Consider the following 15,008-nt stretch of genomic DNA (forward strand, 5'->3'; position numbering starts at 1 on the left):
CTTATTATTTAAAAAAAAGAAGTGGATAGACTCCAGGCACAACTATTGTTGATGAACTTGGCACATGAAGGACTCCCCCAAGAACCGATGGAAACAAGTACACTAGTAGGTGTGCTGGGAAGCCAGGAGAGGGCAGTGAAGTGTAGACAGTTTCTTTGACACTTTGTGGTCTTTTAGTGAACAAAAGGGACTCACTGCTAAGAATATCTGATGGCATCAGAGACCCTGGAGGAGCAACTGAGGCTGGAGCTAGGAAAGGAGCGTGGATCACGGCCCTATTCAACAGCACTGTGGTTTTTTTTTTTTTATTTTATTTTATACAGAAGAATTTATTAGGAAGCTGCTGGGATTCTCACTGAATAAAGGGTCAGAATCACATGTGGAATGGACCCTAGCAATGAAGAAGTCTGTAACATTCTTACTTCTGCTCTCCACAGACCTGATGGAAGTTAGCCATGATGGCTTTCATGGTTTTAAGTTACATCCTTGCCCAGAGGCACTGTGAAATTCCTGTATGAGGAATTACTTCAGTAGTCGGTGGTAACAGATAGAGGCTTTGCAGACATCCTAGGTCTTGGCAAGGTCCTTGGGCTAATGGGTTCAATCTCCATCATAACAGTGAATTTCTTCTTGGCTGAAGACCTAGATTCACATTTTGTAAAGATTAATTCCAGAAGGAACAAAATTTATCCATTAAATATTTTAATGAAACTATCTGGCAAGGCTCTGCCTGGAGAGCACTCATTTATCCATGAAGAAACAACGAGTTACAATCAGCTTGCTAAACACCTAAACATAGGTAATTACAAATTGATGTATCCCATTGCCACCTGGTGCTGAGATCAGACACACTCTAGGAAGAAGCAACTGCAGGAGGGGATGCAGTTCAGCTGTTGGAAGATGATGTCATGTTTACAAAGTTCACTTTGGTGCAGCTGCTGAGGGCAAAAGGGTTTTCCTGAGCACCTAAGCAGGTGGGTAACACGGAAGCCACGCAAAGTTATAAGACACTGCTCACATGGCTTCTACCCTCCTTGAATTCCCTTACTTTATGAGCAAAAGCTGAATGGGGGCCCATGGAAGGTTCCATGATTTTTCCTTATTTTGATGTAAACCAGGAAAAAAATAAGACCCAGCTCCCAGGGATTTTCCTGTAGCAAACTCAAGTCTACCAGCCCCATGTTCACCTTTTGCTGCTAGATTCTGGTCCCCCACTTTTTCTTAAAAATCAAACCTCCCAGCGGGTGGTGGTGATACACACCTTTAATCCCAGCAGGTGGATCTCTGGATCTCTTGTGAGTTCAAGTCCAGCCTGGTTGACAGAGTGAGTACCAGGACAGCCAGGGCTACACAGAGAAACCCTGTCTCAAAAAACAAAACAAAACAATCAAACCTCTCTGTTTACTGTACTCATGCCTTAGACCCAACCTGAACCAATTTTCCAATGTGATAAAGATTTGGTTTTATCACATCTTTAAAAAGAAAGGTTAGGGTGTTTAGAGGAGTGAAACCCAACAAACACACTGGCATTCCCCCAAATCAATGCTACCTTGAGTAATTGAAAACAAACAGGTTGGGAGGGTACACAGTGCATGCTGAGGTGCTATTGTTTTCGTCTGATTCTTCAGAAGAGGCACTGAAGAGCATGTTCCCAGATTTCACACGTGGGATCTGAGAACTACTCTTCAAAGAATGACTGACCAGAGGCTGGAGTTGATGGCTCAGTGGTCAAGGGCCTGGGGTTTGATTCCCAGCATACATACACATGGTGGCTTACAACTATCTATAACTCCAGTTCCAGGGAATATGATGCCCTCATCTGGCCTCTCTCTCTTGGGCACCAGGCCCAAACATGGTGCATAGATATACATGCAGGCAAAACACTCAAACACATAAAATAAAGAATAAATCTTTAAAATATGTATATATACCTTTTTTTTTAAAAGAATGCTTGACTAGAGCCAGATGTGGTGGCACGAGCCTATGACTCCAACTACTCAGAAGGCTGAGGTATGAGAATAACTTAAACCACAACTCAAAGACCACTTGAGGCAGTGAAAGCACCCCCTCTCTCTTTACCCCCCCCACACCACCAACTTGGGCACAAAGCAGTTGTGATTAGGTTTTCTGAAGAGCCACCATGTGGGCTAAGCCCAAACATATCCTAGGCCAGGTTTTCAAAGGAGAATGCAGCATATAGCCTTCTAAAAGTTAGCACCATCCCACAAGGAGATGAGCTGCCCTGTGAGGTAGCTTTCAGTGTGGCCTATCACCTGGCAGGGGTGGTTTTTCACATGATATGGAGAGAAAGGCAGAGCAGGGGAGGTTCTGCCCTCTACAAATGAAGTTCTTCTGATTGAATGCAACCTGTACACCAAAACTAAGAAGACAGCCCTAAGAAATTGGGGGAAAAACACACCCACATTATTTTAAGATAGTTTAGCTTGGAAAACTTTAATCAGATGGTGTCATCTCTCCTGATAACTGCTTTAGACATGCTGTAAGGCAGCCAGTGTGCTGGAATACACTGGAGGTCAGGATGTGGGGCAGGGGACCAGGGCTTTAGTTCTGCTTCCCCTTGTATGACTTCTGGCAGCTCCTCCCGAGTTCTCTATAGTCTTTGTCACGCTAAAGGACACTGCTCCTCTGATTGGACCCTCCTATAACAGGTCTAGGGCTACCATTGTGGGTGTTGGGGCAGCACTTGTGGACAGCCAGAGACCACCTCTGTCGGAAGCATCGACCACACTCAAGGCAGGGGAAAGGCTTCTCCCCCGTGTGCAGAAGCTGGTGTTGAGCTAGGTGGCTCCACTGGGCAAAGCGTTTGGAGCAAAGGTCACAAGCATAGGGCCGCTCGCCTGAGTGCACACGCCGATGACTGGCCAGCAGTGAGGGGTAAGCAAAGCGGCGGCCGCAGTCCTCGCAAGCATGCAGCTTCTCCTCTGTGTGGGTGCTGCGATGGATGGCTAAGGAGCCACTCCTTCGAAAGGCACGTCCGCAGTCCGGGCACGGGTAGGGTTTCTCGCCTGTGTGCAAGAGCTGGTGCTGGAGCAGGGTGCTGCGCTGGGAGAATCGGGCTTCACATTGCTCACAGGCATAGGGGCGCTCCCCAGAGTGCACACGCCGGTGGCTAACCAGGCGAGAGGAGGAGGAGAACCGCCGCTCACAGTCAGGACACGGGTAAGGCTTCTCTCCAGTGTGGATGCGCTGGTGGATGACCAGGGCAGTGCGCTGGCGGAAGCGACGGCTGCATTCTAGACAGATATAGGGCTTCTCTCCTGTGTGTGTCCGCTGGTGGATAGCAAGCAGAGATGGGTAGGCGAAGCGGCGCCCACAACTAGGGCACTGATGAGGTTTCTCACCCGTATGTGTGGTCCGGTGATTGGCCAAGGACCGGCTCCGTCGAAAGCAGCGGCCACAGTCAGGGCAGTGGTAGGGTTTCTCTCCTGTGTGTATGACCTGGTGCTGAGACAGGTTCTTCCGCTGGGAAAAACGTTTGCCACACTGGTCACAAACGTAAGGGCACTCACCAGAGTGTGCCCGCCGGTGACTGACCAACAGGGATGGGTAGGAAAAGCGGCGCCCACAGTCTGGGCAAGGGTAGGGCTTCTTCAGATTCTGGGCGCATTTGTGGTTCTCCAGGGCGGAGTGGTCAGGAAAGGTACAGCCACAGTCAGGGCAGATGGGGCCCCCAGACGTCTGTCTGGGAATCAACCGGGGTTTGCTGGGCTTCCGTCCTCGCTTCCCCTTTCGGGGCATTTCCTTAGGTGGGAATGCTTGCTTCTCTTCATTCTTCTGTCTGGTTCTGGTTTCTACCGGGAAACAGAGAAATTAAATACCGGACTGCATGTTTGCATATTAACGTTGAGAGTTACATTATCAAATACACTCAGATCCTGTCAATTGCCAGTGTCAGAGAGCTAAGAATGGCGTACAAAAATGGAAGGCATTTTGAGCTCCGCATCCAGCTCATGTAAGATTGGGGGGTGGTTAAGCTGACTTTTAAAACAGAGGGTTCGAGGACTAAGGGTTTGGTTTGCTTGGCAGAGTGCTTGCCTGGAATTCATAAAGCGCTGGGTTTGATCCTGCACCACATAAAGTGGCTCATCCTTGCTACATAGCTTTACTACGATGCACAAGACTTTATTCTTAAAAATAATCAAACAGTCAGGCGGTGATGGCACAGGTCTTTAGTCCCAGCAATCGAGAGGCAGAGGCAGGCAGATCCTTGTGAGTTCAAGACCAGCCTAGCCTACAAGAGCCAGTTCCGGTACAGTCTCCAAAGCCACAGAGAAACCCTGTCTCAAAAAACCAAAGTAAGTAAATAATCAAACAAAAAACTTGCATGTTTTTAGTAGCTGTGAGGTAGCTCTGTGGGGTACATAGAAACCTTTGTAGAAACTTAGTTTCTTCCAGTGTTGGGGGGGTTGTTTAGTCAGGGTCTCAAGTACTCTAGGCTGGCCTCCAACTCACCAAGTAAGGTGGGGGATGACCTTGAACGTCTTATCCTCCTGCTTCTACCCTCCACTTGCTAACAAGCAGGCACCATGCCTTATTTATGCAGTGCTGGGGATCAAACTGTAAGTAGTGTGTATGTGAGGCAAGCATTCTACCCCCCCCAGCAGCATTCTAATTTCCTTATAGGGTTTATTTATTTATCCATTGACTTATTTGTTGGTTTTTCAAGACAGGGTTTCTGTGTGTAGCTTTGGAGCCAGTCCTGGATGGAGCTCACTTTGTGGACCAGGCTGGCCTCAAATTCACAAAGATCCACCTGCTTTTGCCTCCCGAGTGATAGGAATAAAGGCGTGTACCATAACCGCCTGGCCTTACAGGGTTTTATGACGCAGTACAGATACATAATGGTTTCCCTAAACCTTCCCTACATAAAAGATAGCATACAACATGTAACTGTATGCACACTTTACTTTACTTTTTGCCACTTAATATATATTCTAAGGATCGTTTCATGAAAGAAGATGGTTACTGGTCTCCTGGGACTGAATTTACAGAGTTGTAAATTGCCCCAGTATGGATTCTGGGATCTGACCTTAGGGCTTTGAAAAGCAGCAAATGCTCTTTAACTGCTAAGCCATCTTTCCAGCCCAGAATTTGCATTTTTGATGCATTCCTATACTGGTTTTGTGACAACTCGACACAAGTTGGAGTCATCTGGGAAGAGAGAATCTCAATAGAGAAAATACTTCACCAGGTTGGCCTGTGGTGCATTTTTCTTTAGTGATTGATGTGAGAGTACACCCTCCCATTTTGGTGCCATACCTGTACAGGTGGCCTTGGGTATATAAGAAAGCAGGCTTAGCAAGCCATCAGAAGCAAGCAAATAAGCAGCCCTCCTCCATGGTCTTTGCTTCAGTTCTTGTCCATGGCTTCCTTTGATGGATGTACTGTAATGTGAAAGTGTGAATGAAATAAACCCTTTCATCCCCAAGCTGCTTCTGGTCATGGTGTTTGTCACAGCAATAAAAACCCTAAGACAGAAATTGGCACCAGGAGTGGGGTATTGCTGCGGCAAACCTAACCATCTGTTTTGAGGAGAGTGTGGTGGCAACTTTGAGCAGGGAAAGGTGTGAGAACTCATGGTATGGTGGGCTATTCTGTGGGAACTCAGAAAATAATGCTGTGAGCAGTGCAAATGATGGAGGCCTGGGTTGTGAAGTCCCAGAGGGAAGCCTGACACTCCCTTAAACACTCTACAAGACATACATATCACATAATATATATTACATATTTTTAAAATTTTATTTTCAAGTCAGGATTTCTGTTATCCTTGACTGTCCTAGAACTAGCTCTGTAGATCAGGCTGGCCCTGAACGCAGAGATCTCTGCCTCCCAAGTGTTGAGGTTAAAGGTATGCACCACCACCCTCTGGCTATATGATATTTTTAATTAAGAACCACTAAAGAGAAACCTTTGCTTAGCCAAGACAATTAATGCTGGTCAGCTGGGTCTGAGAAATTAGCATGCTTAAAAAAATACCAGTATCACCAAGGATCATAAATCTGGGAATATTTCCTCAGGGTCAGCATACAGAGCTGTGGTCCATGATGGGGTCAAGGCAGAGTCTCATGATGGCAGCTGAACTTCATTATATGTTAGATTTTGAAGGGATAAAGGGTCATGGAGAAAAACTGAGGGTTGGCACTGTGCCAGGCAAGCACAGACCAGTGGTGAATGTGTAGCTTCAATTTAAGTAGAAACCTTGGACTGAAGGGTTCAGAGAGGGAAATTGAGGCCCAGGAAAGGATATTGAAGATGTAGCCCTAGCACTCTGCAGATGCCTTTACCATGGCTGGCCACCACCCATGGCAGCAGCTGTGGTATCAGCTTGAGCTTAGGAAGCTGCATGTGCTGAGGATGACAACCACATAGGTGCTGGTGCTAAGCCCTCTGAGCCCAGATTGGCATTCTCTGGGCTGATGCTGAGAATGTCTGATGCTGAGACATTCATACTGTTAGACTTTTGCTTTGATTTAACTGTGCCCTGGTTACTACTATTCGGGAATAAAGTGTGCAGCCTATAATTGTTGTTATTATTATTATTACTTTTATAGGAACCCAGTTTATTTTAGAGAGATTTTTGATATTCTAGAGAAACTTTTTGAAAGAGAATTTGGACACTGTAAGGACATCCAACTTTTGGAGTGTTTGAATTGAGACCTTGGAACAAACAAGTAAAGGAAGGTTGTGGTTAACAGGGTTGTGTTTGTGTGTCAAGCTGACAAGGGGTCAATTGTGCTGGATTAGTTTGTCAACTTGACATCATCTAGGAAGAGGGAACTCAATGGACAAAATGCCCTCAGCAGACTGGCCTCTGGGCAAGCCTGCATTTTCTTAATTAGTGATTGATGTGGGAGGGCCCAGCCCACTGTGAGTGGTGCCATCCCTAGGCAGGTGTTCTCGGATATATAAGAAAGCAAGGAAGAAGCCAGGCAGCAGCCTGCCTCATGGCTTCTGCTTTAGTTCTTGCCCTGACCTCCTTTGATGATGAGCTGAAAATGTAAATTAAATAAACCCCTTCCTCCCCAAGCTACTTTTGGTCATGTTTATTACCGCACAGAAACTCCTAAGACAACTCCCAATTATGTATGCAGCTGCTGGTATAGAAGCACTTTGAGAGCCACGGGCTGTGACAATGTTAAAGACCTTGGAGTGCATTTCACCCAGTAGTTCACAGCCTAGGAGCACATTCAAATCAATGGGCCTTTTCTTTTCTTTTTTAAATTCAAGAGTTAATCGGGGACTACTGAGATGGCTCAGTGGTTAATGTCTCTTCCTACTCTTTCAGAGTGCAATGAAGGCTAGGTCCCAGATCCTGGGAAGCAGAATCTTTTTCAAAACTCAGTGGTTTCATTTATGTCAGTGGAGTGTTGCAGGTAGTTAGTTTGCCTACAGTGCAAGCAACCCGGTTACCCCTAACCAGACCAAAATTCTAGTTTGGGTCGGCAGAGTTAAGAGAGTTACACTTAAGGGCTGCAGGGTCTTCATGGGCGTTTCTCACTCACTTCTCTGGAATGTTACCCATCTCCGGTACTCCTGCGGATCTAGGGCTGCCGGTTCCCAATCATCGGTATTTCGTTCCAACCAGGAGATGAGAGCTGGTTTGGGACCTGCACATCCTGGGGAAGGAGAACCAGTCAGAGGGCTGGCCTCGGGAAACGATGCTAAAAAGTATGCCGAGGCTCTGCCCCCACCCCTAAGAGCTGGTTGCAGGTCAGGACCCTGGGTCCCTGCCCCCACTCTACCCCGCCCTCAAGCTCCATCATCCCTTAGGCCCCGCGTAAGCCGATTGGGCCGGGCCTCACCGAGCGCGCCCAGGAGGCCGTAGGTCTCGCGCATCACATCCCGGTACAGAGTCCTCTGCGCGGGCCGCAGACAGCACCACTCCTCCGAGGAGAAGTACACGGCCACGTCCGCGAACTTCAAGGCCCTTGGCCTCCTGCCCCTTCTCCGAGTAGGTGCAGCTTCTCCTGGTGCCCGCGCAGGGAGCGGAGCCGAAGGCGGCGCCATGGGACCTGCGCCCCGGCCGGGAAGGCCCGGAGGAAATCTGAATCGGCCGCCTGAGGCGCCAAGGCGGCCCAACACAGACTACACCGTTATTCAGGAAACTCCGGCTGGAACTTGGGTGAGAGGCACCGGAAGATGCCTTCGGGGAAGATGGCGGCGCTGCTCCTGCACCACCGCTGCCTACAACACAGGCAGGTTCCAGCTATCGATTTTATTGACCTGAGCGCCATGCCGGCTTCTTAACCTTCCTGCCCTAAAGTGTAATGGCGCTGCGAGATGGCTTCATGCCTACTTTCCTCCTTATCTATTGCATTCGTTCATTGGTCGGTAGCTGAAGATCAGATGTTCGGATTGGATGGTGGCGAAAGCGGCCCGTTTGAATGAAGCCAACGGATTCTTAAGGGCAAGAAGGTGGATGGAATGTTCCTAAACAGGTTTTGAAAAGTGTAGGTGTTGGAGGCTCTCCTTGAGTTCTTCAGTGTTTGTTTGACCTAGCTGGAGAAGACGCTTCTACATGTGTCTCTAGGGAAAGTCACACAACGTCAACGTGGATTTGTTGAACAGCTGCATTCTATGACCATAAAGTTGTCGCAGGCTGGAATTCTGAAAAGTCCTAGGAAAGAAGGGAGCAGTGATAATATTCTGATGCACAAATGGCACTTCTGGTAAAACTGAATGACCAGAAGGGTAAGTTGACTGATCTTGTACCTTAGGCAGCTTCTAAGTAGTCTATAGAGATGACTGGCCCACCTTCCAATGCTTTAGGAAGTTTGATTTTTGTTTGGAGGCAAAACTAACAGCTTTGTGCTTACTCTTTCTTTGTACAGTGGAATGCACTATAGGCTGCTAGGGGGGACAAAAGGCAAATGGCTAGCTGATCATTTCACTTGTAAGGAAGCAGGGAAGTCATGTCTCCACTGTTGCTTTCCTAAATAGTGCAGTTGAGCCATTAGTGTGTTCCGGGGTAGCATGGACATCACAGTGAGAACCTGTTTTTGAAGGAAGAGTCTGTAGCCCAGTGGTAAGGTATTTGCCTAGCATGCCTGAGGCTCAAAGTTCTATAAAAATATTTTTTTAAGTGGATAGCCAGGACTGGGTTTGAAACCTAACCCTGTATAAATATCAGGACAAACTGTAAAGAAAACTGCCCACTATAGAGAAGTGTGAAGGCAATCCACACATCAAGAGGCCACACAAAGATATCTGTACCTTTGTTGCTGAGAGCTAAGTAAGCACCTGGAATACTAAAGTGGAATACTACATTTTCTGATACTTACTGTCTTTAGAGTTCTTACGGGGATAATTATCACTATGTCACAGTGCAAAGCCCTGTCTTGATTACCTGTATTGCCCACTCCCCAAGTAAAATAAAATCATAAGGCAGCTGGGTGTGGTGGCACATGCCTTTAATTCCCATCACTTGAGAGGCAGAGGCTGGCAGATCTCCGAGTTTGAGGACATCCTGGTCCACATAGTGAGTTCCAGGCCAGCTAGGGCTACCTCAAAAAACAAATGAACAAAAATTAAAAACAAAAGGAATAAACAAAAACCCCACAAATCTTGATCAGCTTGCTTCAAATCTATTACTAGATGTAGGAACAAAATCTGAACCTGGGATGTCTTCTCTGTGGCAGTAACAACTCTACATTGGACAAAAAGCCTTAAGACTGATTTCTCCCAAGCTGGAGAGATGGCTCAATGGTTAAGAGCACTTGTTTTTGCAGAGGACCTAAGTTCTGTTTCTAGCACCCACATGGTGGCTGATAACCACCATCTGTAACTCTGAGAAACCAGACTCTGTGTCCTCCACCAGCAGCAGCCACACCTGTGGCACAGTGAGGCAAAACACCTATATTTAAAAACTAAATACTTTTTAAAAGATTCCCTCCATGGGTCATGCTCAGTGAGGGTCAATGCCTAGAAATGCAACTTAAATGTTAGCACACTCTCAAGTTTACAGACTGCCTGGACCCAGACCTTTGCCTGAGGGACAAGCAGTGTCCTAGAAAGATGTAGAAAAACTCCTTATTAATGAAAACAATAATTGCCTTTTCTTCTTTTCCAGACAGGGCCTCCAGGCTAGAATTAAAAGTATGCATTGTACACCCAGTTTTATTTGGTGCTGGTGGTGGAATCCAGAACATTTTTGCAAATTAGGTGTCTTAGTTAGGGTTCCTATTAGTGTGATATATGGTTATATTATTTATGATTTATTAAAGCCACTGGAGATCAAAATAGCAAAACAGCCATACTAGTTAGCCATAGAAGCCAGGCAGTGGTGGCACATACCTTTAATCCCAGGACTTGGGAGACAAAGGCAGAAGGGTCTCTCTGACTGAGTTCAAGACCAACCAGGACTACTTGAGACTGAATCAGTCTAAAAGAGTAACAGAGTTCACACCTTTAATTCTGAACAGGGTATGCCAAACCCTATCTGCCACCTGTGCTCACATATACCTGTGAATGACTATAGGAGCCTCTGACAGATGCACTGCCCATGGTTAAGTCACTGGTAGATTATCTCTCTTTGAGAATGAGCTAGTAATAAAGTTTTCCAGTTGGCATAATGAGTGGCAGATTATAGGCAACGGTGGCACCAACAATCTGCATACATCTGCATCTCAGGTGGAAAATACAGCCAAAGTTGGCACAAGTTGTAGGCTATTATCTCTGATATGAAGAAACTGGTGCTAGACCAGATGAGCTCTCTGAGAGAAGTAGGTACAAGGGCTGAGGGTTTGGTTTAATGGTACAATGCTTGCCCAGCAGGATTCCATCCATAGCACTGTTAAAAAAATACAAAAAATGAAACAAAAGTATAGTGTTTTAAGCTGGGGTCTTAGCCAGGACAAAGAGGACATCCTCTAGTTTGGTGGTAGTGGCACACACCTTTAATCACAGCACTTGGGAGGCAGAAACAGGTGGATCTCTGAGTTCAAAGGCAGCCTGCTACAGAGTGAGTTCCAAGACAGCCAGGGCAATAGAGAAACTCTGTCTTGAAAAATAAAAAGCTGAGATACCACCTGCCTATGCCTCCCAACTGTTTTCACTTTTTGTTGTTTTGTTTTTTAAGACAGGGTTTCTCTGTGTATCCCTGGCTGTCCTGGAACTCATTCTGTAGACCAGGCTGGCCTTGAACTCACAGAGATCTGCCTGCCTCTGCCTCCTGAGTGCTGGGATTAAAGCCACCACTGCCTGGACTGTTTCCACTTTTTACTCTTGCTTTTGTAAAACAAGGGAGTTTGGATCTCTAATTTTGAGGCCAGGCTGGTCTGCATAGTTAATTCCAGAATAGTCAGGACTGTGTCAAGAGAGACTGTCTCAAAAGTGGGGGAGGGGAAATTGTCTTTGGGGGTTGGGGTCTGGGCATTGTGTGGGAACTGAGAGCAGCACTGGAGATTGTTCATTCAGGGCAGAGGACTTATGTGGGAATCTTCATCTGGTGTGGGAAGCCCCATCTGGTGTAGCAGAAGCAGTAGTTTTCTATTTAAGGAAAGAAAAAAGAAAACAGACTTTGGCATGATAGGGAAAGTTCCAGAGGCGTAAGAAAAAAAATGAGCCCTCACTCCTAGTCTGAATGAAGCCTCTCACTGAGATGCAGGAATTTCAACAGTTAACAAGTCCCCTGTGAAAGCTGCCAACAGCAGGGGGACAGCATTTCTTCCATGCAGAAATATGTCAGCCAGGTGTGATGCCACGCCTTTGACCCCAGCACTCAGGCAGAGGCAGGAGCTCTTGAGTTCAAGTCCAGCCTGGTCTTAATTTTTTTGTGTGTATGGATGTCTGTGTACCACCCAAATTCCTGCAGTGTTTAGGGACACCAGAAGAGGGTGTGGGATCCCCTGAGACTTAGTTATAGACACCTGTGAGCTGTTGTGTGGGTGCTGGTACTTAACCCAAGTCCTCTCAAAGAGCAACTAGTGCTCTTACTGCTGAGCTGTCTCTCCAGACCCCACCCTGACCCCATACACCTTAACCCATGTTTTTACCTTATCAAATGGTGATCCTATCCAGTGCACCTTAGGAATCAGCCTATGATCTCATATCTAAAAAAAACTCATAGCAAAAGGCTTCTCAGCAACCCCTTGAAATTTAACTTGAGTGCCACCAAAATGGTTTATGTGGCTACTATCCTATAAGAAGCCCATGTCCCTACTTTCAGATACACCTTATAATTTTCCTAGGTACCTTTCTATTTTTTATAAACTCCAACTCTGCTTCATACTGGCTCACACTGAGATTCTTTTTTAAAAGTTTTTGTTGTTGTTGTTTTGGGTTTTGTTTGTTTGGTTTTTTTTTTTTTTAATTATTTATTTGGGCATAGGGGAACTGTTCATTCCTGCCATCAAAGGAAGTCAAGACAGGAATTCAAACAGTAGGAACCTGGAGGCAGGAGCTGATACAGAGGCCATGGAGAAAGGACTGCTACTTATTGGCTTGCTCCTCATGGCTTGTTTAGGCTGCTTTTTAACAGAACCCAGGACCATCAGCCCAGGGGTGGCACCACCCACAATGGGCTGAGCTCTCCTTATCAATCACTAATTAAAATGTCCTACAGGTTTGCCTATATAACCTGAATATTTTTTTGTTTTTTGAGACAAGGTTTCTCCGTGTAACAGCTCTGGCTGTCCTGGAACTCACTCCATAGGCCAGGCTGGCCTCAAACTGGAAGAGATCTGCATGCCTCTGCTTCCCTAGTGCTGGGATTAAAGGCATGCACCTCTCCTCCTTTTCTCTTCACAATGTACAAAAGATTATTACACAACAAAGCTTGATGGCACACACTCAGCACTTGGGAGGCAAAGGCAAGTAGGTCTCTCAGTTTGAGTCCAGCCTGGTCTACAGAGTGAGTTCCAGGACAGCCATGGCTACACAGAGAAACCCTGTCTTAGAAAGAATATTGCTAAGACTTTATTCATAATAGCCCAAAACTGGAAACAATCTAAATGTCCCTGAAAAATGGATAAAGAAAATGTGGTATATTTACACAATTTTCTAGGCTACTTAAAAAAAAAAAAAGAAAGAAAGAAAGAAACCTCATAAAATTTGCAGGTAAATGGATGGAACTAGCAAAAAGCATCCTGAGTGTGGTAACCCAGAAAAGACAAGCATGGGATGTGCTCATTTATAAATGGATATTCACTGTAAAGAAAAGATCATCATGATACAATCCACAGACCCAGAGATGCTAAGTGATAAGGAGGGCTCAAGGGGACCTTGTGGATCTCCCTGGGAAAGGGAAAAAGAATAGATTCCGAGTGTGGGCTGGAGATAGGTGAGGATGGGAACAAAGGGTTGAGGTAGAAACCTAGTGCAGTAGAAACTCCCTGGAATCTATGAGGGTGACCCTAGTGAAGACTCTTAGTAATGGGGTATCTGGAGCCTGAATTGGCCATCTTTTGTAACCAGGCAAGGCCCCAAGCGGAGGGACTGGGACACAAACCCAGATACAAAACCTTTGACCTACAATATGTCCTGCCTACAAGATGCGCTAGGGTAAGGATCGTGCAGAATTTGTGAGAGTGGCCAACCAATGACTGGTTCAGATTGAGACCCATGCCCACTCCAACAATGGAGGGCCAAGACCCAGAGTCTGGATAGTCCAGAAACCTAGGATAGAACCAAACACAATTGGCAACAACAACAACAAAAAAGTCAATGAAATGATTCCTAAAGATATTCTGCTATACTTGTAGACCAGAACCCAGCATAACTGTCACTGGAGAGGCTTCATCCAGCAACTGATAGAAGCAGGGGAATTCCTCAGAAAAGCAGGAGGGATTGTTGGGGTTAGATGTGCCAAGGACACCACAAGCAAGGTCCACAAAATTAACTAACCAGGCCTATAGGGGTTCATAGAGCCTGGAGCAACAATCAGGGAGCTTGTATGGGTCTGACATGGGTCTTCTACATATATATTATGGTTGTGTAGCTTGGTGTTCTTGTGGGACTAACAGTGGAATCAGGAGCTGCCTCCCACTCTTGATATAAAGGTATGCACCTGGTTTTATTGTTATGTGTAATGCCATGTTTGCCTGATATCCCTGGGAGACCTTATCTTTTCTTAGGGGAAATGGAGGAGTGGATCTGAGGGAGGGGTCAGGGATGACAACTGGGAAGAGAGAAAGGAAGAGCAACTGAGATTGGGTTATAATGTATGAGAGAAGAATAAATAAATTAATTCTCTTGAAAAAAATTGATTAATTTAAACAAACGATAACAATTAAATGCTTGGGTTTTGGGGTTTTTTGTTTTTGTTTTTTTTTTTTTTTTTTTTTTTAACAAAATCTCAGTGTTTGGTTTTACCTATGAAGACTCAGATGCTGGAGTGAAAGGCTGCTAGCTCAGAGAGGCAGAGAAAGCACCCAGCTGACCTTCCTCCTCCACCAATGTCCCAGAAAGAGATCTTTCTCAAACCAGACTCCTCCAACTCAGTATTCCTCCCTTCTACTTCTTGTGTGTCTCTCTTTACTCCCTAACTCCCTCTTACTGTTTTTTTTTTTTTTCTTGTTCACTTCCTGTCAACTGATTGCTTGCTCTGCCTCTTGACCTATGACTTCATTTAATCCTGTTTACAAAAAGCAGAAAACTCTTGGATTAAAGGTGTGTGCTAGGGCTGAGCCATAACACAACTAGAAACAGGATTTTTTTACCCCCAGAAAATAATGCAGTGTCAATGTGATCATATATCCTGCAACAAATGTTGCCTTACAAAAAAAATAAATAAATAAATAAAATAAAAAGAGTACTACTAGGACTGGAGCTAGGTGTCCTGGAGTACTAGTTGAAGATGTGTTACTTCTGTATGTATGTATCCCTGCAGGCCAGAAGGAGACACCAGATCTCATTACAGATGGTTTTGAGACACTATGTGGTTGCTGGGAATTGAACTCAGGACCTCAGGAAGAGCAACCTGTGCTCTTAACTTCTGAGCCATCTGTCCAGCCCAATGTTACATTTCTTTATGCTGTGGAACATTTGTG

The 15,008-nt window shown here is 45.7% G+C and overlaps 1 protein-coding gene across 2 annotated transcripts; it reads right to left on the minus strand.

Moving 5' to 3' along the window:
• Positions 1–2,438: 2,438 nt before the first annotated feature.
• LOC127228385 (zinc finger protein 689) lies at positions 2,439–8,439 on the minus strand. 2 transcript variants are annotated; one of them, XM_051193053.1, is made up of 3 exons: positions 7,824–8,439; positions 7,524–7,637; positions 2,439–3,812 (listed from the first exon to the last, which is right to left on the minus strand). In XM_051193053.1, the coding sequence occupies exons 1-3, from the start codon at positions 8,026–8,028 to the stop codon at positions 2,629–2,631; spliced, it is 1,503 nt and encodes a 500-aa protein (XP_051049010.1). In that variant the 5' UTR covers positions 8,029–8,439; the 3' UTR covers positions 2,439–2,628. The 2 variants fall into 2 exon arrangements, with proteins under 2 accessions (XP_051049010.1, XP_051049011.1); XM_051193054.1 differs by lacking the exon at positions 7,524–7,637.
• Between the last annotated feature and the right edge of the window lie 6,569 nt (positions 8,440–15,008).

The sequence above is a fragment of the Phodopus roborovskii genome, unplaced genomic scaffold (genome assembly GCF_943737965.1).
Source record: "Phodopus roborovskii unplaced genomic scaffold, PHOROB, whole genome shotgun sequence".
Classification (NCBI taxonomy): Eukaryota; Metazoa; Chordata; class Mammalia; order Rodentia; family Cricetidae; genus Phodopus; species Phodopus roborovskii.